At 29.4% G+C, this 25,353-nt stretch overlaps 1 protein-coding gene across 1 annotated transcript in view; it reads left to right on the top strand.

Moving 5' to 3' along the window:
- Positions 1-22,086, top strand: part of LOC113374676 (feline leukemia virus subgroup C receptor-related protein 2-like) — a 40,885-nt gene extending 18,799 nt beyond the window's left edge. The window contains exons 2-15 of the mRNA XM_026614655.1: positions 4,051-4,241; positions 4,312-4,518; positions 4,850-4,978; positions 6,568-6,624; positions 7,177-7,215; positions 9,203-9,344; positions 9,525-9,579; positions 9,649-9,731; positions 9,842-9,918; positions 11,572-11,599; positions 11,681-11,756; positions 15,095-15,205; positions 15,597-15,702; positions 21,801-22,086. Coding sequence (XP_026470440.1) covers positions 4,053-4,241; positions 4,312-4,518; positions 4,850-4,978; positions 6,568-6,624; positions 7,177-7,215; positions 9,203-9,344; positions 9,525-9,579; positions 9,649-9,731; positions 9,842-9,918; positions 11,572-11,599; positions 11,681-11,756; positions 15,095-15,205; positions 15,597-15,702; positions 21,801-21,965 — 1,464 coding nt within the window. The 5' untranslated portion in view covers positions 4,051-4,052 and the 3' untranslated portion in view covers positions 21,966-22,086. The remainder of the gene's footprint in view (positions 1-4,050; positions 4,242-4,311; positions 4,519-4,849; positions 4,979-6,567; positions 6,625-7,176; positions 7,216-9,202; positions 9,345-9,524; positions 9,580-9,648; positions 9,732-9,841; positions 9,919-11,571; positions 11,600-11,680; positions 11,757-15,094; positions 15,206-15,596; positions 15,703-21,800) is intronic.
- Positions 22,087-25,353: the final 3,267 nt, after the last annotated feature.

The raw sequence follows: 25,353 nt of genomic DNA, 5'->3' as shown, positions 1-25,353 counted from the left end.
TTGGAAGTGAGCTAATACCTTTGATGGTTGGTAATTTTCTTTAATCCATCTTACCTCTTACACTAAGCCTGCAGTAAGATACAAACACACGTACCGCTCGTACATATAAATGTATGTAAAATCGTTAATATTTACATGAAATCATATTTTTTTAATACGTGATACTAATCCTGGGAGAGTAATTACGACGAAATCGGAATTTTCATTGTCTGGTTGATAAGATAACATAACATGGTAGGCAGCACGCATTAATTAAATGTAGAGCTGGAGAGACTTTTGTATGCAAAACTACTATTAAATACGCATACTGGTGACGGATTAAATTTATTAAAATAAGGTCTGAATTTTGTAAACTCTGTTCAGGATTCTCGGCGAAAAATTTATGCCGACGTGAATCTTTGTTAAGGTGAAATATCTTTCAAATTTTTGAAATTTTGCGATATGCAACAAAGGAAATTTCTATTATACTTCCCTGAATCGAGTTGAAGTTTACATCGGTTCTAAGGCAATTAACTTTGTTTTTTGACCGAAAACAGGCCCATGGTATGATACTTATGATACTATTTTACTTATCTTCCTTTTCTATCTTGCTAATACATTACTTCTTACTTCTCGAACTTTTGCTTCTAAGCTTATATCATTTTCTACACTTTTCTTTCTCGTCATGTTCATTTCGGCCATAAAGAATTTGATTTAGCAATATTTTAGCTTTGTTGACATCTAATTGAAGAAACTCTTTTTCAAATATGGACATGAACAAGTTTACTTTTTGTTTCATTCAATAAATATCTCCCTTGCATTACTTTTACATTGTATCGCGATCCATTATATCGTAAACATTGTTTGATGGAGTAAAATTATCACAGTATTAAAACTAATAATTCACCACTCCCTGAATATTCAAGAATAAATTGGTTGTAAAATAAAGTTAAACTAGTGGGGCGCATGGCATCGTGCCTTAAGGCAAATTGCTGGAACTTCCCGTACCAAAAATTATTTTTTTTTTAAAAGATTAACATTTTTGAAAAAAAATTACTCTGAAAAAATATATTTTTGAGAAACTATAAATTTTTGTCAAAAACTTACTTTTTGTTGAAAAATTTATTTTGAAATATTTTGGAAATTCTGAACTTTTTTTCAAAGCAATCGTACTGCTTTAAATGCATAGAGACTAAATATCGAAGCGCGTAAGCGCCGCGTCGTCGTCTAACGGATAAACACTGGTACGAAACCCATAGGAATGTTAACACATCTTATACTTATTGTTAAAATAAAATCTCTATAAAATATCTGATAATTTGATATGCATATGTCTAATGATTATTGTTGACCGCCAAATGGTATTTTTTTTAGTTTTTTTTACTAGATCTCCGAAACCGCTAGACCTGCCTTCATGAAAATTTGATAAGTGTTCATCTTGTTCACACAAGTAAAATGTTTTTTGAATTATTCAAATCGGACGCTCCGTTCTCTTAAAAACTGAGTTACCGTTTTTGGCACTTTTTGCCCCATATCTTCGGAACGGATAGACCTGCCTTTGACAAAAACTAAACAGCACGTCTCCTTATCAATACGAATCGAATGTTTTTTGAATTATTCAAATTGCTTCATCCGTGTTCCCGAAATCGTCGATGAAAATTTGTATCCGAACACACATACATTCACGCACACACACACATACATACACACACATACACACTCACACATACATCAATTTTCTCTAAGGTATGCCAACATATTCAGAAATCTTTGAAATGTAAAGATATATAAAAATTTTCATTTTCGATTTTTTTGCGATTACTATAACTTACCCTATGGAAAGTTAATTATAAATAAATCAATTTATCATCTCCAGAACATTAACAATCGTCATTTCATTTCAAATTCAATTTCAAAAAAAAAATAGTTGCCAAATTTACACAAAACTGAAAAAGTGCTCCCGCATAGTCACAGTCTAAACGCATTTGCAAATAATTCTGTGCGACATTTTCACTTATACTGTGCTTAGCTTGGCGGCATTTTCACATTTTTCAATAGTTTCTCACAAAATTGGAAAATTGCTCCATTACATAAACAGTCTAAACGCACTTGCGTAAACATTTGTACCAGAGTGGCGCTTAGACTGTGCTTAGCCTGGGTGATTTTTTAAATTTTTAATCCAAAATTACAAAAAATTTTTTTGAAAAAAAAATTAGAAACAAAAAATTTTTTTTTCCAAAATCAATTATTTTGTTGAAATAAGCAGAAATTCTTTGAACCATTTAAATCGGACGCTTAATTCTCTCAAAAACTGCCATTTTTTTAACATTTAGCTCTGTATCTCCGAAACCGCTGGGCCTACCTTTGCCAAAAACTAATCAGCACATCTCCCTATCAATAAGAATCGAATGTTTTTTAAACCATTCAAATCGGTTGATACGTTCTCTCAAAAACTCGCTTTCTATTTTCTGCACTCTTTGCTCCATATCTCCGTAACGGCTAGACCTGCCTTTGCCAAAAACTAATCAGCATCATAGGAATCGAATGTTTTTAAACCATTCAAATCGGTTGATCCGTGCTCCCGAAAACGTGGACAAAAAAACGCGGACATACAAAACACACACACACACACATCCATTTTTTCTGAGGTATGCCAAAATGTTCAGAAACCTTCAAAACGTCGAGAAATGTAAAAATTTTCGATTTCGATTTTTGGACGATTACAATAACTTACCCTACGGGAAGTTAATAAAAAAATATTGCAATACAGTAATGCAGTTTTTTTCGCATATAGCTTATTGGTTGCTTGTAAAACTTCATTGGCCAACGGGATAGTTCTATGAGATCAAAATAAATAACCCAAGTTTTTACTGTGATTATTATGGTATTAAAGTTACCATAATTAATATCAATAAGTATTTATCGAGACAGCTCGTAAGTTATTTGCATAACAATAGCTTATTAGTTTCATTTTCATAAACGTACCAACATGCATATTTTATTTTAACATTTCATTATTCGTTATTGTCCATTCTGTTAGTTTTATTTATCCTTCAATCAGCTTTTGTTTTAATTTATACACTCGCCATTGTTTATCGATGTATCGAATTTCACTGACGATGACAATTCGTGACGTGCGTGTTTGCTATCGTTATTTATAAACAAAGATAAAATTTGGCAAAACGATATTTAAGTCAATAGTCGCTCATTTGCAGACATAATAAAATTAATACCAATTTAAAACATGAGCAGAAATAAGATACATTTATTTTTAGGAAATATATGAACGTATGGGTTCGGCTTTTTGTAGAGGAAAATAATCAAGTAGATCAGGCACAGACCTGTGGTTCGGCTTACTTCTTTTTTTCCGAAGAACAAGATTATGTTTTCGCCAGAAAACCCGACTTGTTAATTTTATTTACTCGACGTTTCAAGTTATTCTGTTTTGCTTGACACCAAAATTCGAAAGATATCAGTTGGTAGTTGTCCTGATCAGTTTTGGTAAAAATCGGCATTTGAAATCGGTTCCGCTGTTAGTAAGCATTATTGATAGATGTACAAATTTTGACTCACAAAAGCGCTGCTAAATTATCAAAACTTTCATGAATTTTTAAATTTAGGCGACTTGTCGTAGAACCATGATATTTTAGTCTATCCGAAAGAGTTTCATCAAAATTGTCGATTTGTTTTTCGACTTATATCTTTGGAATAGATTTAGAATTTTTGAAATAGGTTCAGTTTTTTTTTCGCTAAAACGTAAGCAAAAAAAAAAGATTTTTTCTGTGAATTGTAAAGAAGTTTTTTCGAAAGTCCTGCAAAACTAATCAAAGTGAGTCTTTATCGAGTTTCGTCCATAAATGTTCGAATTCAGTTCAGCCATTTTTGTGAAAAGATACGAACAAACAATACACAACCGTTTTCCAATTTTAGTTTCAAACGATTCAGAATCACTTGATACTTCGAGAAAACATACAATTGCTAATTTGGATTTTCTTGCGAAAACATAAACTTCTCCTTCGGGAATTTGAAAATATCTCGTTGATTGAATTTCACTTTTGTGCTTATTTCTAGTCATGGAAGCTTTAAGAGAAACCCTTGATGAACACGATGAAAAAAGTGTGGATAATCCAGTTTATTTGGCTGTAACGGACAACGTGCCACACAATCTAAACCTGGATTTAGAAAACCCGAACAATCCTAAAAACACATATTTAACACCCAGTTCTACGACAGAATTAGAACCCAAAGTTCATGTTTATAAGGTAAATAATAAATAAAAAATGTTATTATTAGAAAAGATCATTTTGTTTGAGGGTACGATTTATTTTCTAGGTGTACAAACGAAGGTGGCTGATTCTGGGTATATTCGTTTTATATTCGGCTGCAAATGCATTGCAATGGATTCAATACTCGATTATAGCAAATATTGTACAAAAGTATTATGGGATATCAAGTACTCTAGTCGATTGGACCTCGATGATTTATATGATTGTATATATACCTCTAATCTTTCCTGCTAGTTGGCTGCTTGATAAAATGGTTGGTATCGGTTAAGGTTAAATCATTTACTTTTATAATTATGCGATCACGAAATTATCGAAAAGTATTCTACAAAGTGGTGCACCTTCAATGTCAACGTCTAATTGTGATACTCCTTCACTGTTGACACATACTGAAAATATTATAAGATATTATTAATATTAGGATATTTATAGAATAGTTTTCGAATCTTCAAAATCGATTTGGGATTTTTGGCAAAAACGAAGACAATTTTGCTTTTTTCATTATAAAACTTCAAAATGGAAATTATTAATAATTATAATTAACATATATTGCATGTTATTAAATTATTGATGTTTTTGTTTTGCAGGGTCTCCGCGTAGCAGCTACATTAGGAGCATGTGGAACATGTTTAGGCGCTGTGATAAAATGCTTTTCCGTCTCTCCAAACATGTTCTGGCTAGGCTTTATTGGACAATCAACCACTGCTGTATCGCAGGTTTCTAATAAGTTTTTATAATAATAATCTTAAAACAAATATCTAACTTACATCTAAATATACGCATTGCACATATTTATAGGTTATTATTCCTACACCATTTTCTAACGAGGGTATCTTGTCTGTCTCAAAACTCCTTATTTCTTGGGTTAAGGGGGTTGTTCGTTTTTTTTTTTTACAAAAAGATATTTGTTTTTGTTTTTCTCGAAATGAATTTATCATAGAGACATGCGTTTTTTTTTAAACAAATATTACAAAATCATAGAATATTAAGAAATTTTCTTTTTTTGCTTTCATTTTTTGACTAGGGAGCGACAAAGTCGGCCTTGCAAAATCGATCCATTTTGCGGTGCCACAGATAAATCCGTTGCGCATCGCCTGAAACAAAAAAAAAAAGAAACTACGTTGAAGAAGAAGTTTGAATCCAGTCTCCCTACCAAAATGAAAGAAAAAAAAATCAAGAAGGAAAAAATGGCAGCTATTTAAAAAAAAGTGACAAAAAAGGTCTTTTTTTGGGGGGCGAGAAGCTTCGCAAATTTTTTTTTGCGTAATCTTATCAACTTGTTTGAGGTAGGGGGACTAGGTATTGCAGTGGTGAACAAATAAAAAAAAAATGCAAGTCACACCATTTAATTTAATGTACTAAATACACCATGGTGTTCAAAGATGCTGACACATTAAAAAAGTCATGCATGAGGTATTATAATGAAAAAGAGAGCAGCTGGCATACAATAGCTCGCGGAGCGATGAAAAAAACGGTTTCAGAGGATCATACATATATTTATATATATATATATATTTATATATATATATATATATTTATTTATAATATATATATATATATATATATATATTATATATATATAACTTCGTCAAAAAAATAGATATTGAGATGATTTTTTTTAAAAATAATTCTAAGGTTTTTTGCTTTCATAATATCAAAAAATCTCAAAATCGAAAAAAATAAATTAAAACCGAACAACACCCTTAACAATTGTTACTTATACAGCCTTGATTGTAAATATATAATATTTCAGTCAGCATTATAATAATCAATAGTGGTGGATATTTGTAGAAATTAGTAATTGCTATTTGTTAGAAATGAATTAATTTATTCTCAAGGAAGAAAGTAATTGAAATATCTTTACCAAAAGGATGGCATTTGTCTCGACATCTAAAGTACTGTTTAAATCAATGAAATTATGTAAAAGTGAAAATATGATAAAAGAACGATATATGATGTTTGAATGAAAATTACATAAATCATTCTATAATAAAATGTTTTAATTATGAACTTCTTTTAAATGGATCTTCCCGACGATACATATGCTGTTTTCGATACACACACGCATATACACACACACACACACACACATATATATATATATATATATATATATATATATGTGTGTGTGTGTGTGTGTGTGTGTGTTTCATAAAAAGTAGTTTGAAGTATTTTGCAGTATGGGCTGCAAAATACTTCAAATATGTATCAATGTAGACAAAACTATCAACTATCAACTATGTATGTATATACATAGTTTCAATTGATTCACTTCAAATTGACCTAAACCTGTTTATTCTTACAGATATTTATATTATCACTACCGGCCAGGCTTGCTGCTGTATGGTTTGGTCCAAATCAGGTAAATTTACAATTATAAAATTTTTGTTTACGAAAGTTGGTTCATAAAGCAATATCATGTTTTTAATATGTTTTTGTAATGTTTTTATTTATTTAATAATAAAATACCGAACAAGAATAAATTTTATGTACATATTTAAAACTCTCTCTCAAATTTCATCATTAGATATGTATGTTAATACTTATAGCTCGGACATCTTTGTTTACTACTAGATATTTCAAAAATAAAGTACTTTATAATTACAATTTTTAATTTATAAATATTTTTTATTGACTTATAATCTTATTAATAATTTTATAATTTTAATCTTAACTTATAACTTTATAAAATACTTCAATACAACATTTTGGTTATTTAAAAACCAATTTTATTTTAACTAAAAACAGAAAATATATTACTTTCAAAGTTATTCTTTAAAATAATTATTAATTGCTGGTATTTCAATACAAATGTCCGTCTTGAATATTAATATCGACATTTAAAATTTTGTGTTATGTGATGTAGTCACTCTGTGTTCATGTTGATTTTTATGAAATATTTTTTTTATTTTAGGTTTCCAGTGCCTGCAGCATCGGTGTTTTTGGAAATCAGGTAAATTTTAAATTTCAATACAAAATTGGAACTTACTACTATAGTAGGATACTGTCGTACAACAAAATAATTTGAAAATTTCTGTTTTTAATTGTCCACTAAATAGACTTGCGATTTTTGTGGAATTATGTAATATATTTCAGTGAGACTAAGAATCGGCCAATATTTACCTAAGTGGTAAAGTGGTGACAGCGCTTAAGATTTGTTTTTGCCCTCCTATGACAAATTCATATTTGGTAATAGTCATTTAAGTACACGAATAATGTTCCATTCCTCTTGCCCCTTGCAGGTAATAAATATTTTTCACTTCACAAGATTTTCTGAGCTGCTGCATAGCTTAAATTTATTCGCTCTATCAGATGAAACATTTTCAAAACCATTCATAGCAATTGGCTAGTCTTTCCAAAAATTTTAACAGTTGTTCACTTCATCCATACAAGTAAAATGTTTCTTGAATAATTCAAATCGGACGCTCCGTTTTTTCAAAAACTGAATTACAATTTTTGGAACGTTTTGCCCAGTATCTTTGAAACGGCCATCCTTCCTTCGCCAAAAATTAATCAGCACATCTCCTTATCAATATAATAGTTTTTTTTTTAATTATTCAAATTGTTTGATCCCTGTTCTCGAAATCGTCGACTAAAAATTGTATCCGCACACACATGTACATACACATTTATCCATTCTGTGTAGGGAATGCCAAAACTTCTGAAACGTAAAGATATATAAAAATTATCATTTTCGAATTTTCTGCGATGGCTATAACTGACCCTGCGAGAAGTTAAAAATGTAGAAATTGAATATTAAAATCTGAAGATACAATCGTTTTTCACAGGTTTTTGAAATCTCACTTAATTCAGTGTTCATTCCACAGCATTATGGTTTTACCAAGTAAATCGTCTAATTTTAATTTTAACAAACGTCAAAAAAAACTACTCATTTTCTCAAACGTTGATGAATTTTTAAAATTAAACTACTTGTCGTAAGGCCGTAATATTTCAATAAGTTCTATAAGGCCGTGATATATATCTCCAAAGAAAGTTTAATAAATATCGGTTTAAATTTTTTTTCAACAGTTAATTAAAAGAAAACGGCTCGGTAGATTTTCACCTAAAACTAATCAGTATCATTCCCAACTAATATCTTTCGAACAGTTTTTGATTTTTTAAAATCGATTCAGTAGTATGAGCCTTTATGTGGACAAAAGGTTTAACATTTTTTTCCAAATTACAAAGAAACGGCTTGGTAGATCGTCGCACAAAACTGACGAACGACAGTCCTCATTGAGATACATAAAAAATGGTTTTAAAATTTCTGAAATCGGTTCAGGCGTTTTTGAGAAAACGTCGATCAAAGGTCTAATTTTGACAAATGCTAAAAAAAAACGATACTAATTTTTGCAAACTTCGATCAATTTTTAAAATTAAACGACGTGTTGTAGGGCCGTATTATTTTAGTATGATCTATAAGACTATGGTATATACCGTCAAAAAAATAATAATAAAAATCGTCGAAAAAAACTTTTTTAACACTTCATTACAAGAAAACGGCCCGGCCAATCTTTACCAAAAACTAATCAGCACGATTCCAAACCAATATCTTTCGAACGGTTTTTGAATTTTCAAAATCGATTCAGAATTGCGGGCTAAAACGTGGACGAAAATTTTTTCACTTTTCTGTTATTAATAAGGAAACGGCTTGGCCGATCGTTGCACAAAACTGACAAACAATTATCCTCATCGAGATACATCAAATGGTACTCAAATTTTTGAAATCAGTCCAGCCGTTTTAAGAAAACGTCGATTTACGGCAGAAAATCTGTTCACACACACACACACACATACTTTTTCCAAATTTGGTCTCATTCGATTCAGAATGGCTTGAAACGAAAAAACATAAAATTAGCAAATCGGATTTTTTGATGAAAACATAAACTTCTCCTGCGGGAAGTTAACTAGATAAAATATTTCATAAACATGTTTTTCAGTTAGGTGTCGCTGTAGGATTTTTACTACCTCCGCTTTTAGTGAAAAATCATGATGATCTGGAATTAATTGGAAGAGACCTGCAAAATATGTTTTACTTAGTAGCTGGTTTTTGTGGATTGCTATTGCTTCTAGTAATATTCTGTAAGTGATACATATTTTTAACTTCATATTTTGTATATATAGTCATAACCATTACTCATATACTCATAACTCATATATACTCATAACCCTATATGCAAATACATTATTGCAATTCTGATTTTTTTTTTGTAATCGTTTAGCTGATGATATCTAGTTTTGTACTATTTTTGTTTTTTGTAGTGTTCAAAGCAGAACCACCAACTCCACCATCAGCAGCTCAGGATAAAGAGCTAATGTATGGTTTGTCAAATAAAACTAATTCGGAGCCTTCTAATGCAAACGAAAATTCATCGCAGCTTGAGAGTGGGATTAATATCGAAGCTGAACATAGTTTTGCAACATCAGTCAAAAGGCTACTTACGAATGTGGGATATGACTTGTTACTCGGTAATTGATTTATATATATAAAAATATATTATATATATAAATATTTATATATATATATATATATATATATAAATATATTATATATATAAATATTTTTACATTTATTGCAGGTTCATATGGAATTAATGTTGGTGTTTTCTATGCGCTCTCTACATTATTGAATCAGATTGTTTTGCAATATTATCCGGTAAGTTGTACAGATCAAACATGTTTTTAATTTGCATTTTTGTTAATGTTAAACACCCAAGATGTACCATTCGTTATAGAGATATTTTAATCGACTACCGCAAAAAGGCTACAAAACTCATATATTAATAGAGGACTTAATCATAGGAGTGTTAATGAAATTGAAATGCATCTGAATATCATAATTTAATGAAATCGTGATAGGATATGAAGGGTTTAAGTTTGTTATATTTATAATTTTCTCACAAAAAATATTAAAAGCACGGCATAAATATAAATGTATGGACTTGCAGGCACGCACACATGTATAATATATACCTATACACACAATTCTATATATATATATATATATATATATATATTTCTGGATTATTTCAGTAAACTTTGCCATAGAAACCATAGCTCAGATTTTATTTTCGAGTCGAAGAAATTGTTAATACATTTTGTTTGTCAATATTCTTAGTATTTTTATTATATTAAAATGGTGAAAATTAATGTGCATAATAAACTAGATACAAAGCTTTGAACTTTTCTCTGATATTTGGCAGGTTTAGTGTTCCTGATGGAGTATTGGCATAGATAGTCACTTTGAATTACTGGCTAGATCGTTCAAAGGAATTTTAGGATAGAAGTATGAAAGAATTATGATAGGGACAATCGAGTAAAATTCTTTAGGCTCGAATGCACAAAAGCCATCAGAAAATAATTCAATTTATATATTATTGGTATGGGTGAAAAATTTATTGAAAATAGTTTCGTATTTCACCTCAGAGCTATATGGTTTCTTCAGCAAAGTTTCATGAAATGACTCAATATCGCAATATGACCAATAAAAAGTGTTTATATATGACTTATTTATATAATGTATATAACACATCACTCAAAAAAGTCTGTATGATTATTTATATTTGCATATGGAAATTTTGAATATTTCATGGTTGAAAGGTGGACTATATTATTTTCATAATATACAATATTACATATTTATATAACATATATTGCAGATTATGGAAATACTAAAGCCCGCATTTCAACTACGAATTATTCAAAATTTTGTTATCAAAATATAAATAATAAACCTACATATTGAGGGATGTATTATATGTCTTATTTTCTATACACTTATTATTAGCTATTAACTATTTTGAAAACAACTCGTGGTTGTTTTTTCTGAAATTTTTCATACCTTTCTAGTCGGTTTTGCGAGTTTACTACATTTGTTTCCAGTGTCCAATAAGATTTGAATAATTCTTCTTACATCAGTTGCTTTCAACTACCAGTAAGTTGCAAGATCAAATATTTTTCATACTGATATTAAATAAAAAAAACGTTGATAAATTAATGTAGTTCTTAACTTTTCTATCTTCATTGTATTTTTTCTTCAGAATGCAGATTTCTATTTTTTTATTGAATAGTTAATATAGCTTTCGTTATGAAATCATACTATTATTTGTATTTTCTGCTTAATTATTGTATATATAAAGCAGCTCGTAACCTTACTTGTATCATCTATCTTGTACCCAATATTTTGCTACAGCGATTCATAATCTCTTACCCAAGGCACTTAGAAATATGCTTATTCTAACAGTACTATTTTAATTTGCTAATCAATTATAATCATCGATATTTTTATAACCATTTTTCTTCTCCATAGGGTCATGAGGAAGATGCTGGAAAAATAGGTAATTAAATATACAGATAGCGTTAAATGTGATCTGCAGTAAAGATCTTTATATAAGATGTTTTAATTCATATTTTTGTAGGTCTGACCATCGTTTTAGCTGGTATGCTGGGCTCTGTAGTTTGCGGAGTGGTTTTAGATAAGACTCATAGATTCAAGTGAGTATAATTGTTGAGATTGTATGAATATATGATCTAATTGTCAGAAAATACAATTTTCATGAAATAATTAAAATAAATGTGTGTAAAATAAATTTATGTCTTCCAACAATATAAAATGTTGGCGGAACAATAGCTTGATCGTCCGGAGACAAATAGTCATCGGAACTTTCGAAAAAAGTTGATTTCAACACATTAAGGCAAAGACCAACCTAAAAATCGACTCTACTAAATACATTAAAGAACAGTGCCTAATATCTCTTTAAACTGATTAGTTAAAAGATTCAACAAACATAACTGGAACTTAAACTACTTTAATGATTACCAAAATGCTTTTGCGGCTTCTAGAAGAATAGATTCATTAATTGCGTAGTTACAACTACTATTATACGCAACTATTGTATATAAAGAAAAGAGGAAGAAAAAAAATTCAGATTATTTAAAATTTCTTGAAATTTTATAGAATACGTTTATAAAGTAGAATATAATGAATAATTTATATATACAAAAAATTACAAATGTTTATCCGATAATGTATATGCGTATCATTATTATTACAAAACTTCCCGTACACTGGTAAATTGGCAGTGTCAATTGGCATCTATACGAGTATAAATAAATAAAATTATATATATGTAGCGTTTTGCCTTAAAAAAAATTCTATGAATTTCCTGATACACGTTAATAATCGACTTTATCGGTAAGATTTGACATTTTCATGTTTTGCTAAAACCATCAATTGTTCATTTTGTAAATAGCTTTTGCTTTCTACGAAAAACTAATCAATTCTGATTATCCGATCGACATCTATATATTTGTATAAATTAAATTAATTGATCATATAAACTAGTTGAAAGTGGCATTTAGCCTTAAGGCAAGTTGCATGAACTTCCTGAAATGTATAGGAATTGATTTAATCAATCGAAAGTGAAATTTAGATACTTATCGTTAGATAAAATTTTCAACTGTAAATTTTCAAATATAAAATTATCGCTTTCAATTGAATCTAAACATTACGATTTCCAATTGAATTTTCTCAAACACATTTAAATTAACTGTAATTATATTAATTGCAGTGCACAAACACGTTCTTGTATGTCCTAAAATTGTAGTTTATTTTTCCCAATTTTAATGAATTGATAATGACATCACAAATTTTAATTAATTGACTCATCACATCACAAAAGCAACTTTTGACTACAATATTTTCTCGAACTTTAATGAATTTTTAACATCAAACTATTTGACGATGTTTTATAAGACTTATTGCCAAAAAAGGTTCATAAAAATCGGCTGTGTAGATTTTTACCTAAAACTAATCAGTATCATTTAGGGCTTCCAATACCGTACAAAAATCTGAATACCGGTATTCGATATTTGAAAAATGAAATTCCGGGATCCCGGTTTTAATACCGGTATTGTCGATGAAAAATTAAATAGTTATATTTTTACTTACTTCAGTTGTTATATTAACAAATTATATATGAAAGTTCAGTTCAGTTGACATATTAACAAATAATATAAGAAATCTAACAAATATTGTCCTGAAACGAGTACATATTGTTTATTTATTACATAAAAAGTAGAAGTAGATAGAAACAAAAAACGTGCCAGTAAAAAATATATATTTTTCTATGTTACATTTTACATTTATAATAAGAATTTATTATTTAATAATATATTTAAGAAAAGAATAAATTATAATTCATGGCTAATGTTTTGCTCAATGAAATATGCTCTTAAGAAACATAAACAATCAATTGTTTGATCATCAAGCGAGGACCGAATTTTATTACAAATATAACCAGCCGCCGAAAAAGCTATTTCCGATTCTACACTTGTTGGTACAATTGTAATTAAGACATTATACATATTTTGTAGTATACATACTTGTAAAAGTAATTTCATCTTTTATTTCTTGTTCTAGACTTGGAGTTTTTTTTAACACACACACGGGTGAAGTATATTTATTTTAATATTTTTTAATTACACACTAACTTAATTAACTTTGGTTTATATACTCACTTATAAATATCATAAGTTCAAATTAAACACAATATTAAACACACTATTCTTCATATAAACATTTATTTTCCCGCAACTTTGAGATGTTATCTACACGAAATTTACACAACTACCTACTTAAAGTTACATTTCGGCTTTATATAACATTTTATTTAGTTTAAGGGAATTCCCTTGATTTTGAATATGATCAATAGAATTTCTTTATATGTGTGAGTGCAAGTCAAGTTATTACCCGTTCGGATTTCTCGGGAATTACTGCGATGTGTGCAGTTCATCGATAAAAGATTATTACAATGTTGACTATTCTTATGTTGAATGCAATACAATTGAGAATATGATTCATTACGTAGTGTGTTTCTACTATATTAGTTATTAATATTAACTAATTAAGCGTTGGGCCATAACAATACACTTCGCAAATTCTCAATATGTTGTCAGCAACACGCAATTTAAACAACTGCCGTTCTTACTTATGTAAGATGATTTATATATAATAAATAAAGAATTATATCTCAACGATTGTATATTATGTTTAAAAATCATTGATAGAAACGAGGCACGTGAACGCATAATAATTTTTTAAATGAACCGTTTTATTAGCTGGCTCTCACACATAATATATAAACAATCGCTTTATCTTGCCGACACCGCTTGTCGCTTATCTCACTCAGCCGAGTCGGCAATACACAATACATAGTTTGGAAACTAAACCTTGATATGTGTTTTGCGTAAGTTGAATTTTTGATAGAATACTGGTAATACCGTAATGCCGGTATTATTTGCATCAATACCGGTATTGAATACCGGACAAAAATCGTACGGGATCCCGGTTTTCGGGATTACGGAATCCCGGTATTGTAAGCCCTAGTATCATTCCCAATTAATATCTTTCGAACAGTGTTTGATTTTTTTAAAATCGATTCAGAATTGAGATCTAAAACGTGGACAATTTTTTTTTCACATATCTGCTATTTACAAAGAAACGGCTTGGCTGATCGTGCAGCGCAAAATTGATAAACGCTAGTTATCATCGAGATCCATCGAATGGCTTTTAAATTTTTGAAATCGGTTCAGCCGTTTTTTGAGAAAACGTCGATTTACGGTCAACAAATCTTTTCACACACACTCCAAATTTGGTCACATTCGATTCAGAAAGTTTTGAAACGCCGAGAAAACATAAAATTAGCGAGTCGGATTTTTTGATGAAAACATAAATTTTTTCTTCAGGAAGTTAATAAATGTTTAACAATAAAATAAAAGAAACAAAAGATTTGGAATTACTTAAAAACTAATGCAATTGTTTTTGTTTATAGGGAAACAACATTGGCGGTTTATGGGTTTAGTATGGTTGGCATGGTCGTATATACATTCACTCTGAGCTGTGGTTATATTAGTGTTGTTTACATTACATCAGGTCTTCTTGGGTAAGCTACATCATTACTACAAAATATTATATATATATATATATATATATATATATATATTAAATATATAATATATAATATAAATTATTATAGTAATTATATATTTTCATAATAAATCGGTAATTGATATACTAGCAGACTGGGCAGGCAGGTAAATAACAGATAAATAGTTAAACAGGTAGATAGATAGAGAGGTAGACAGAAAGACAAGAAAACTGGTAGACTAGATGTAGCAATTATGCATTTTAGTTCATAGTTTTTATTAAAAGTAAAACACTGCGACACATGAACGTTTGCAGCTATTTATAATATATCATACTTTCAACACAATACTTACATATATGTAATGAATGTATTTTTTGTATGAATTTTAATAAATGTCGCATTTAAGGTTCTTCATGACTGGATATTTGCCAGTTGGGTTTGAATTTGGATCCGAACTAACATATCCCGAGCCCGAGGGAACTTCAGCTGGATTGCTGAATGCCGCTGCACAGGTATGGATTATTCTCATATATTTTAGTTCGTAATTTGATACTGAGTTGACCGAATAAATCTGTCACCTTATTAGTGAATTAATGGAACTTTGTTCAAATTATGCAGAAGTTTACTTTCTCTCTGATAAGAGCTAGTAATTGCGTTGAGCGATTACAAATAAATATTATGTAATTTTCACAAAATTTCTATGATTATTAATGAGAGTGTATGTGAGCCGATTTCTGACCTTTTATCGACGTTTTCTCAAAAACGGCTGGACCGATTTCATAAATTTAAATGTCATCGCGTTAGTCAGTTATGAAACTTTTTAGGCTGATAGATATAATGGTCCTAAAGAACATACCAAAATATAGTGAAATGTGATAGTCGAAAGGGTTGGTCGCATTGCAATACAGAATCGGGCCCATCTCGGTATTTAAATAATTTATACGCCTTATATAATTTATACGATCTTTTTGAAAAAATCCGCTATACTAATTTTTAACTTTGTACCTCATCTTATGGCCTAAAAAATCTCATATAAAGTGACCCCTTCTTTCAAACTCACTTTTTGGCGTAATCATAAAAGATATCGAAAAAAACGCAATTCTACTGACATTGGCTTAGACCACATTATGTAGAATAATCAATGCTAAATAATTATTTATTATTAGCTAAAAACGATATAATCAAATTTTCAATTGATGTTTTCGGGTAGTGCGTTTAGTTGGACCACTTTCTAATTAGCGTTGTTCGAAATGCTATTGTTTTTTCTTTTAATACTGGAAATATCGTTCAAATCAATTTTGTGGAGCACATTGGAAAATTGGAAAAATCTGAGCCAGTCCACACGCGCGTAACGCTATAATAGTACCTTGTAATTGCATAAAGGACGCAGCGTTATAGTTATATGTATATAATCATACAGTTTTTACAATTTTTAGACATTACTGGTTTTACTATATTAATTAAATCACTAAAACTAGTAGTGTATGACATCACTAGCATTAAAATTATTTATTTGAAGTATATCAGTGACCTTTAGAATTTTAGCTAGAATTAAAATTCAAATCCGAATTATTTTTGATAATAAAAGAAAATATATCGTTTGAAATTTAAAAAAATCAGCTTTTTCCAAAAACAATCTTCTCGTCCACACAAACAAAGATATTGATTGGGAATCATGCTTACTTGTTTTTGGTAAATATCGACCGGGCCGTTTTCTTGTAATAAAGTGTTGAAAAAGTTTGACGGTAGATACCATAGTCTTATAGATCAAGGGCGAGCAACCTTTTTAACCCGCGGGCCAATTTGGTTTTCAAAATTTTATGGCGGGCCGCACGTAATTTATATATACTAGCTGACCCGGCGAACGGTTAGCTACAGGAAATATTTTTAGAAAATCATTAGTATAAGAAATGACCAACTAATTCTGAATGTATAAATATTATAACATTGATAATTTACCCACTGCAACGCTAAAATACTAACATACATATTGTAATTATGTTATACTCTGAAAAAAAATCCAGTTTTCTCTCAAAAACAGTTTTATCTCCTGATTTTAGAATTAAATTACTAATTTTTTGCTGAAATAGCTCCTTTTTTGAGGCATTCAAACCTATATATGTACTTCTCATGCACATCAAGAAATATTTATACAATAGGATAAGCCTGCAAATCAGTTAGTTTTATCGGAAGTAACCATTTCGTTGCCATTTTTGAGATGTTGCAGCGTATGAGGCGGATAAATTTAAGCTTTTTTATAAGCTCAGAAAAAACTTGATCGAATTTCAATTAAAAACGTTCACAAAAAAGGCGATAATAGTTAATTAATTGATTACCGACCAAAATAAAAAATCAATGGACTACTAAAATGACTATTATAAAATAATGTAAATTTGGAGTTGTGTAGTTTTCCATTTCGTATAAAAAAATTAAAATAGAGAACAATAAAAAAAATGTTACGTTATTATTAAATGTTCAATTTAATGTTTAATTAAATTGAAGTTTTTTCATAAATTCTGATAAAAGTCTGATAAAATTAAGTCAAAAAATTTATTGACTGAGCGCGAGAATAATGCAATTGCAACAAAATTTCAAAATTTGCACAAGAAAAGAACAAAAATTAAAATTGAAAATAGTATGTATTTTATATAATTACGAGTGTATATTATAAGTGTTCATAAATATTAATACAGAATGAAAACAAATAATATTTAAAAAAAAAATTGCTTGGAAACTTTAATAAAAAATTTGGCACTGTTTTTTTTTATACAAGCTGATTAATATCAGCTTTTTTATAGATTTTGTTCTTTATTTTAATTTTTTTAATGCGGAAAGTAGCAACGAGTATGATGCTTTGATATGTTTTACTCAGTTTTGATGAATTTTATGGTTGAAATTAACACAGGTCCACAAAAAAGAGTTGTCTGGATTCGGTGTGACATATGTTTTCCAATGTATCTTTTACCGCTGAAGATAAATCTATAGTCAAAATTAGGGCAAAAAATATTGAAAAACATTTAAACCTGGCACAATCTTCAATATAGATTTTTGACTGAATGAATTAATTATTATCCAGCGACTTTTCTGGGTCTATGTAATTGTTCGAGCACATACGTACTTCCAAAAAAAGAATTTATCATAATTTGGTTTGCGTTTTTTTAAAAGATTTATAAAAAAAAATCGATGTTTACTAAAAAAAATACATTTTTTAAATCTGTATTATTTTGCATGTTAAATGGCGAAAAAAAACATTTACATGAAAACAGCTGTCTGTTAGCTTTGAACATTTGGAATCACAATTAAAATTTGTTCACATTTTCTTTTTTTGAATATGAAGAGTAAAACACAAGATTCTGCAAAAGATATTATTCTTTATTACCAAAGTGACGCAGAGACTATAATTATTATTTCATATCTAAAAACAATTGTAATTCGTCATTTGAGTCGTATACTTTTTTAAGCATTGCATCACTATTGAGTTAACGTACTTTAGTATTGAAAATCGACATATTCACGATCTAAATTGTCAGGAAGTCTTTAAATTTACAATGATTCAACCCTCGCGACTTTATAAGATTTACTTATTCAATTATTTTAAATTTAGAAATGCGTTGTTGCTATGTTCTCGGACAAGTTCTCAATTTTTGTTGCAATATTGAAGCTTGTTAAACTAATATTTAAATTAACTAATATTTATTTTATCAGGAAATGCTATTTCTTCGAACAAGAGTTTTTACCAGAATTTGGCTGACGAATAAATTAACCTTTACAGCCATATTTGATAAAATATCTAGAAAAATAATCTGTAGTTGAGAAATGCTTGGCGGGCCGCAGAAAAACACCCGGCGGGCCGCATGCGGCCCGCGGGCCGCTGGTTGCTCATCCTTGTTATAGATCATACTAAAATATTACGGCCTTACGACAACTTGTTTAACTTTAAAAATTAGACCTTTCATCGACGTTTGCTCAAAAACGCCTGAACCGATTTCAGGAATTTGAAAGCCATTTGATGTATCTCAAGGGCGAGCAACCTTTTCAACCCACGGGCCAATTTAAATTTTAAAACTTCATGGCGGGCCGCACGTAATTTATATATGTATACTAGCTGACCCGACAAACAATTTGCCACAGGAAATATTTTTAGAAAATCATTAGTATAAAAAATGGCTAATTGTGAATCTATAAAGATATAGTATATAAATGAAAGGGGCAGCTAACACAAATTACATTTTTAATTTAACCAACACAACGCTAAAATACTAACATCCATATTTGAATTATGTTAACTCTGGAAAAAAAATCCAATTATCTTTTTAAAACAGTTATATCTTTAGATTTTAATATTAAATTTCAAAAATTTTGTTGCTAAAATTGCCCCTTCTGCAAGGCAGTCAAAAACTAGGTACTTCTTAAGCACATCGAGAAATATTTGACAGGATAAGCCTGCCAATCAGTTAGTTTTATCGTATGTAACCATTTTTGTTGCCAATATCTAAGAATTGTTTTTAAAATGTTGCAGCGGATAGAGCTGATAAATTTACGCTTTTCCATAAGCTCAGACAAATTTTGATCGAATTTCAAATAAAAAAGTTCTCAAAAAGGACGATAATTGTTAAGTGATCGATTATCGAGCTAAAATGACTATTCTGAAATAAAAGAGTGAAATTTGGAGTCGTATGTAGTTTTCCATTCCGCATTAAAAAAATTAAAATAAAGAACAAAGCTTAAAAAAATAAATTGCTTCTTCTTTTTGAATAAAATGAGTGATTTTTCATAAACTCAAAAGTCTGAACTAATATTAAGTCAAAAAGATTCATTGACTGAGCATGGGAATAATGTTACTGCAACAAAATTACAAAATAGCAACAAGAACAGAACAATGTACAAATTTGAAAAAAGTATATATTTTATGTAATTACGTGTGTATATTATAAGTGTATATAAATAATAATAATACAAAATGAAAACAAATAATAGTTAAACAAAGAAACTAATTTACTTGAAAACTTTAATGAGAAATTTGGCACTGCTTTTTTATATAACCTTGTCAATATCAACCGTTTTTTTAAATATTGTTCTTCATTTTAATTTTTTTAGTGCGGAAAGTAGCAACGTGTATGCAGCTTTGATATGTTTCACTCAATTTTGACCAGTGGATCGGTGGATGGATTGAAATTAACACAGATCCACAAAAAATTTGTCTGGATTGCGTGACATATGTTTTTGTAACTTTTACCGCTGAAGATAAATCTATAGTCAAAATTGGGACACAAAATATTTAAAAAACTGGCACAGTCTTCAAGCTATAATTTTTTCTAAATGATTTAATTATTTTCCATCGACTTTGTGGACCTGTGTAATTGTTCGCATACATACGTACTTCCAAAAAAAGAATTTATCGTAATTTTCTTTACGTTTATTTCAAAAGCAAAAATTTCTCAGTGCTGACATGAGTTTTATAAAAAAAACGATGTTTAATGAAAAAATATATTTTTTAAATCTGTATTATTTTGCATGCTTTCTGTGATGGTTTTCATGCAATATTGTGTGCCTATATCGATGTTAAATGGCAAAAAGAACACCTCTCTTGCTAGCTTTGAATATTTGGAATCATAATTAAAATTTGTTCACATTTCCTTTTTCTAAATATGGAAAGTGAAACACAAGATTCTGCAGAAAAAATTATTCTGCATTACCAAAATGACGAAAGTTCTACAATTATCGCCATATACACGCTCTAAATTGTTCACTAATTTTTTTAATTTACGGTGATTTAACCCTCGCGACTTTATAAAACATACTTATTTAATTACTTTAAATACCGAAATGCGTTATTGCTCTTGGACAAGTTCTCAATTTTTCTTGCAATATTGTTAAACTAATATTTAAATTAGGCCGCGGGTTGCTCATCCTTGATGTATCTCGATGAGGATTATCGTTTCTCCGGCCTCGTTTCTTTGTAATTTGGAAAATAGTGTAAAATTTTTCGTCCACATTTAAGTTCATACTACCGAATCGATTTTAAAAAATCAAAAGGTGTTCGAAAGATATTAGTCGGTAATGATACTGATTAATTTTAGTTGAAAATCTACCGAGCCGTACTCTTGTAATTAACTGTTGAAAATAAAATTTAAGCCGATTTTTATGGAACGTTTTTTGGCGATATATACCATGGCCTTATAAAACTTATTGAAATATTATGGCCGTAAGTTCTATAAGACCTTACTGCAATATTATGGCCTTACTTAAAATTAAAGTTAGACGATTTACTTGGTATAGCGATAGAGTACTTGTTTACCTGCGGAAACTGGTTTAATTATAAAAATTGTTGATTTTTAAAAATTTCCTTCCCGTGTTTAACATGTTCGTTCGTTTTCAATTATGTGTAATAAATCCATCTGGAATACATTTAATCACTCATAAGTTAATTTATATTTTATTAATTAAGTCGATTATTTACACAAATCGGGAAGTTCATGTAACTTGCCTCAAGGCAAAATACCAATACCAACTAGTTAGAATACTAATTAAAAGCATCGCTAATTAAATTGAAAATTTATCTGACAATAGTATGCATTATTATTATTATTATATATATCATTTTTTCCAGACTTTCGGCATTTTGTTCACAATGGCCTACGCAAAACTTCTGGATGGTTTCGGCGACATGGTGGCCAATCTGTCATTAAGCTTCATGCTTTTGGTGGGAACCATAATGACAGCAGCAATAAAGTCAGATTTACGTCGGCAAAAAGCCCACAATTTAGCTGAATAAATTTTCATTGGCGTATGTATATAGAATTTAAAAAAATATTTAAATGAAAGTGCAAAGTAAGTACTATGACAATGAAATACTAAGTTGCCAAAATATTAATTATTATCGATGTGCCGATTTGAATGGGAATTAAGACGCTTTATGATTTGAATTAAATTTCTATGTTAAATTGTTTAACTTACACATTCCGTTTTGTATTTATCAATATGCAGCATTTTGGTCGATGCATTTGAATGTATAATTTGTGGCATTAAATATTGCCAAGTAGATTGCATACACTTGATAAATTTACATTTAAAAATATTTGAAAAATTGTAGTTGAAACGGACTCTGGAATTATATAAAATGTAAGTAGAATTGTATATTTGTATGCTTTTAGCTCCATGATAACAGAAAACAATTTAACTGTATTAGTTGCAAATTTTTAATCTAGTTACGTTAGCTTGTAAGTTTACTCACGTCTTATATTTGGAGATCAAACATAGCATATCCAAAACTGTTATGAAATTTAGCAATATTTTCACGTCAAATCTCATTCAAATAGCATTTTAAAGTAGTGACACATCATATATTGAAATAAGAGGCTTAGGGGACGACTTTTGAACAAAATGTTAGTTTAAGTGTTATTTTTAGGTTGCGGGTTATATTCTCGAATTGAAATATTCTACTTGATAGAATGCCAATAAATATTTTTTTATACAATTTTATTACACCTCGACTTAATTTTAATTTTATTGTATTTTAAATTTTAATAAGAAATAATTTAACAAATGATAAAAATTTGCTTCTTAGGAAAGCAAACACTTTTATATTAACTTGTTTCTGTATCTATAGATATTCACTGTTGTTAATTTTAAATGCATTTCTTGTAAACTGAAATTGTTCAAATCAAAAACATCTGAATCGGCACATCCATGATATGAGTTATTAATGTTGTACATATCATTATTTTAAATATTGCATTTGACATTTGCATATTTTTAGAAGAAAGTTAATTACTGAATATAATTCAGTTTGTTGTTTTTATCTTTCTAGTATATAAATGTGATGTAGGTACTATATAAATATGCTCAATTAAGTTATGCCAGAAATAATTCTGGTTACAACTAAAAGTGTCAAATTTCCGACAATAAGCTGTGCTAAATTTTATTTGTTGACTTGATTAGTGTATTTATTTATTTATTAATGAGCCATTCATCATAAAATGATATTAATAAGATTCAATTCATGCTCAATGTAATTATAAGCAAATCGTACTAAAGATATAAATCATTTAAAATGATAATTGAATTAGTACTTGACTTGTCATTATGTAATTTACAAAATAAGCATTGATAGAATGTATTGCATTTGTGATTTTTGATTACCCAATTTATTACGAATAAGACATTATGGCCAAATAAAAAATTAAGTACGCTTTAATTATAAATAAGTACAAATGGCTTTAGCTAGAGTCAATTTCATGCTAAGTACCAAGAAAGAAAGTATTTGCCAAAATAGAACTTTTTGCTTCAAATTATTAGGTAAATTTTCACTAATGTATTGCATTTGTTTAGTGTCAAGTTTTTAAATGCTTATAAGTAGCTTACTTATAATTGTATACAATAAGACATGAATTATAATTAAAAAAGTTGTTGATTAAATGTACCTGATTTAATTCCTTTGTATTTTTTTTACATAGAAATATTACTGTTCTTGATTGAAATCGAATTGAAAAAAATTATATTATGGTATAGTGAACCAAAATTAGAAAATTATGAAAGAATCTGGTGTATAAATTCAAATTAGCTGTAGAGAATCATAATCGAACACAGGTAATGGTTTTAACTTCATTACAAACTTCTTCAATGGTAATGAAAAATTATGAACTTTTTGAATCAAATAAAATCAAATTTGGCAATATTTTTGATCGTCTTTTTTAGTGAAAGCGAAATTTTTAACTTCCCGAAGGAGAATTTTATGTTTTCATAAAAACATCCGATTCGCTAATTTTATGTTTTCTCGACGTTTCAAGCCATTCTGAATCAAATGAGCCCAATTTTGGAAAAAGTATGTGTGTGTGTGCGTGTGCGTGTATGTGAACAGATTTTTTGCCGTAAATCGACGTTTTCTCAAAGACGGTTCAACAGATTTCAAAAATTTTAAAGCCATTCGATGTATCTAGATGAGAACTAGCGTTTCTAAGTTTTGTGCGACGATCGTCCAAGCCGTTTCTTTATAAATAGCAGAAAAGTGAAAAAAATTTCGTCCACGTTTTAGTCCGCAATTCTGAATCGATTCTGAAAATTCAAAAACCGTTCGAAAGATATTGGTTAGGAATTGTGCTAATTAGTTTTTATAAATATATAATTAGTTTTTATAAAAACGACGAAACCGCCCTACGACAACTCGTTTAGCTTTAAAAATTCGTCAAAGTTTGCAAAAATTGGTATCGTTTTTTTGGCATTTGTCAAAATTAGACCATTCATCGACGTTTGCTCAAAAACGGCTGGACCGATTTCAGAAATTTAAAAGCCATTCGATGTATCTTTGATGTTAAATTTTCGTCCACATTTAAGCTCATTCTACCGAATCGATTTTAAACTAGTGGGGTATATGGCGTCGTGCCTTAAGGCAAATTGCTGGAACTTCACGTACCATAACGAAATGTTCGAGGAATATTAAATGTTTTCAAATGCATTATTATATAAATATAAATATAAATACTGTTAAATTATAAATAATTTAATATAATTATAAATACTATACCAATACCAACTAGTTATTTTTGAAATCAACTGCTGAAAATTTCACTTATGTAGCTAAATCTCAATTTTTCTTGATAAGATAGATTATTCCATGATTATTCCTTTGCGGTGCGAAAGCTTTTCACCGTTTCGTTTCTCGAACGTGCTTAGCAGGTAAGGCCGCACTTGACCTCAGACTAGCCTAGAGTTTCTCTCATTTTCTGCCTTACAATTAAGATGATTTCTATTTGAAGCTTTTTGAAATCAGATCATTAGTCAATTTAAACCTAAAATCGGCACATGATGGTTACAATAATTCATAATGGGCTGTAACTTGGCAAAATTGCTTAAAATGCAATTATAGAAGGAATCTCAAAAGTTCCGGTGCGAGCTAAAAAATTGGCACAAGATCAAAGGTAAAAAAATGATCTTTTCACGATCTTCAGCTAAGTCAGTTCTATCGCAAAATTACCTAAAACAAAATTGTAGAGCATAAATAGTGCAGTAAACGGAGAGGAAAAAAGGGTATAACCTCTGAATTTTTTTACTGTGCTCCGAATTGAATGAAATTTTGGAATTAGGTTCATCTTACCCTCAAGTTCAAAAGTGAAAACAATTCGGGTTCCGCCATCACCCCCCGGGGGGATGACACCCCTTCTCAA

The sequence above is a fragment of the Ctenocephalides felis genome, unplaced genomic scaffold (assembly GCF_003426905.1).
Source record: "Ctenocephalides felis isolate EL2017-DRISC unplaced genomic scaffold, ASM342690v1 CF-g0.4_SCAFFOLD_00845, whole genome shotgun sequence".
Lineage (NCBI taxonomy): Eukaryota > Metazoa > Arthropoda > Insecta > Siphonaptera > Pulicidae > Ctenocephalides > Ctenocephalides felis.
Note: the sequence above shows the minus strand (reverse complement) of the source record. Positions and strands in the feature narration are given on the sequence as shown.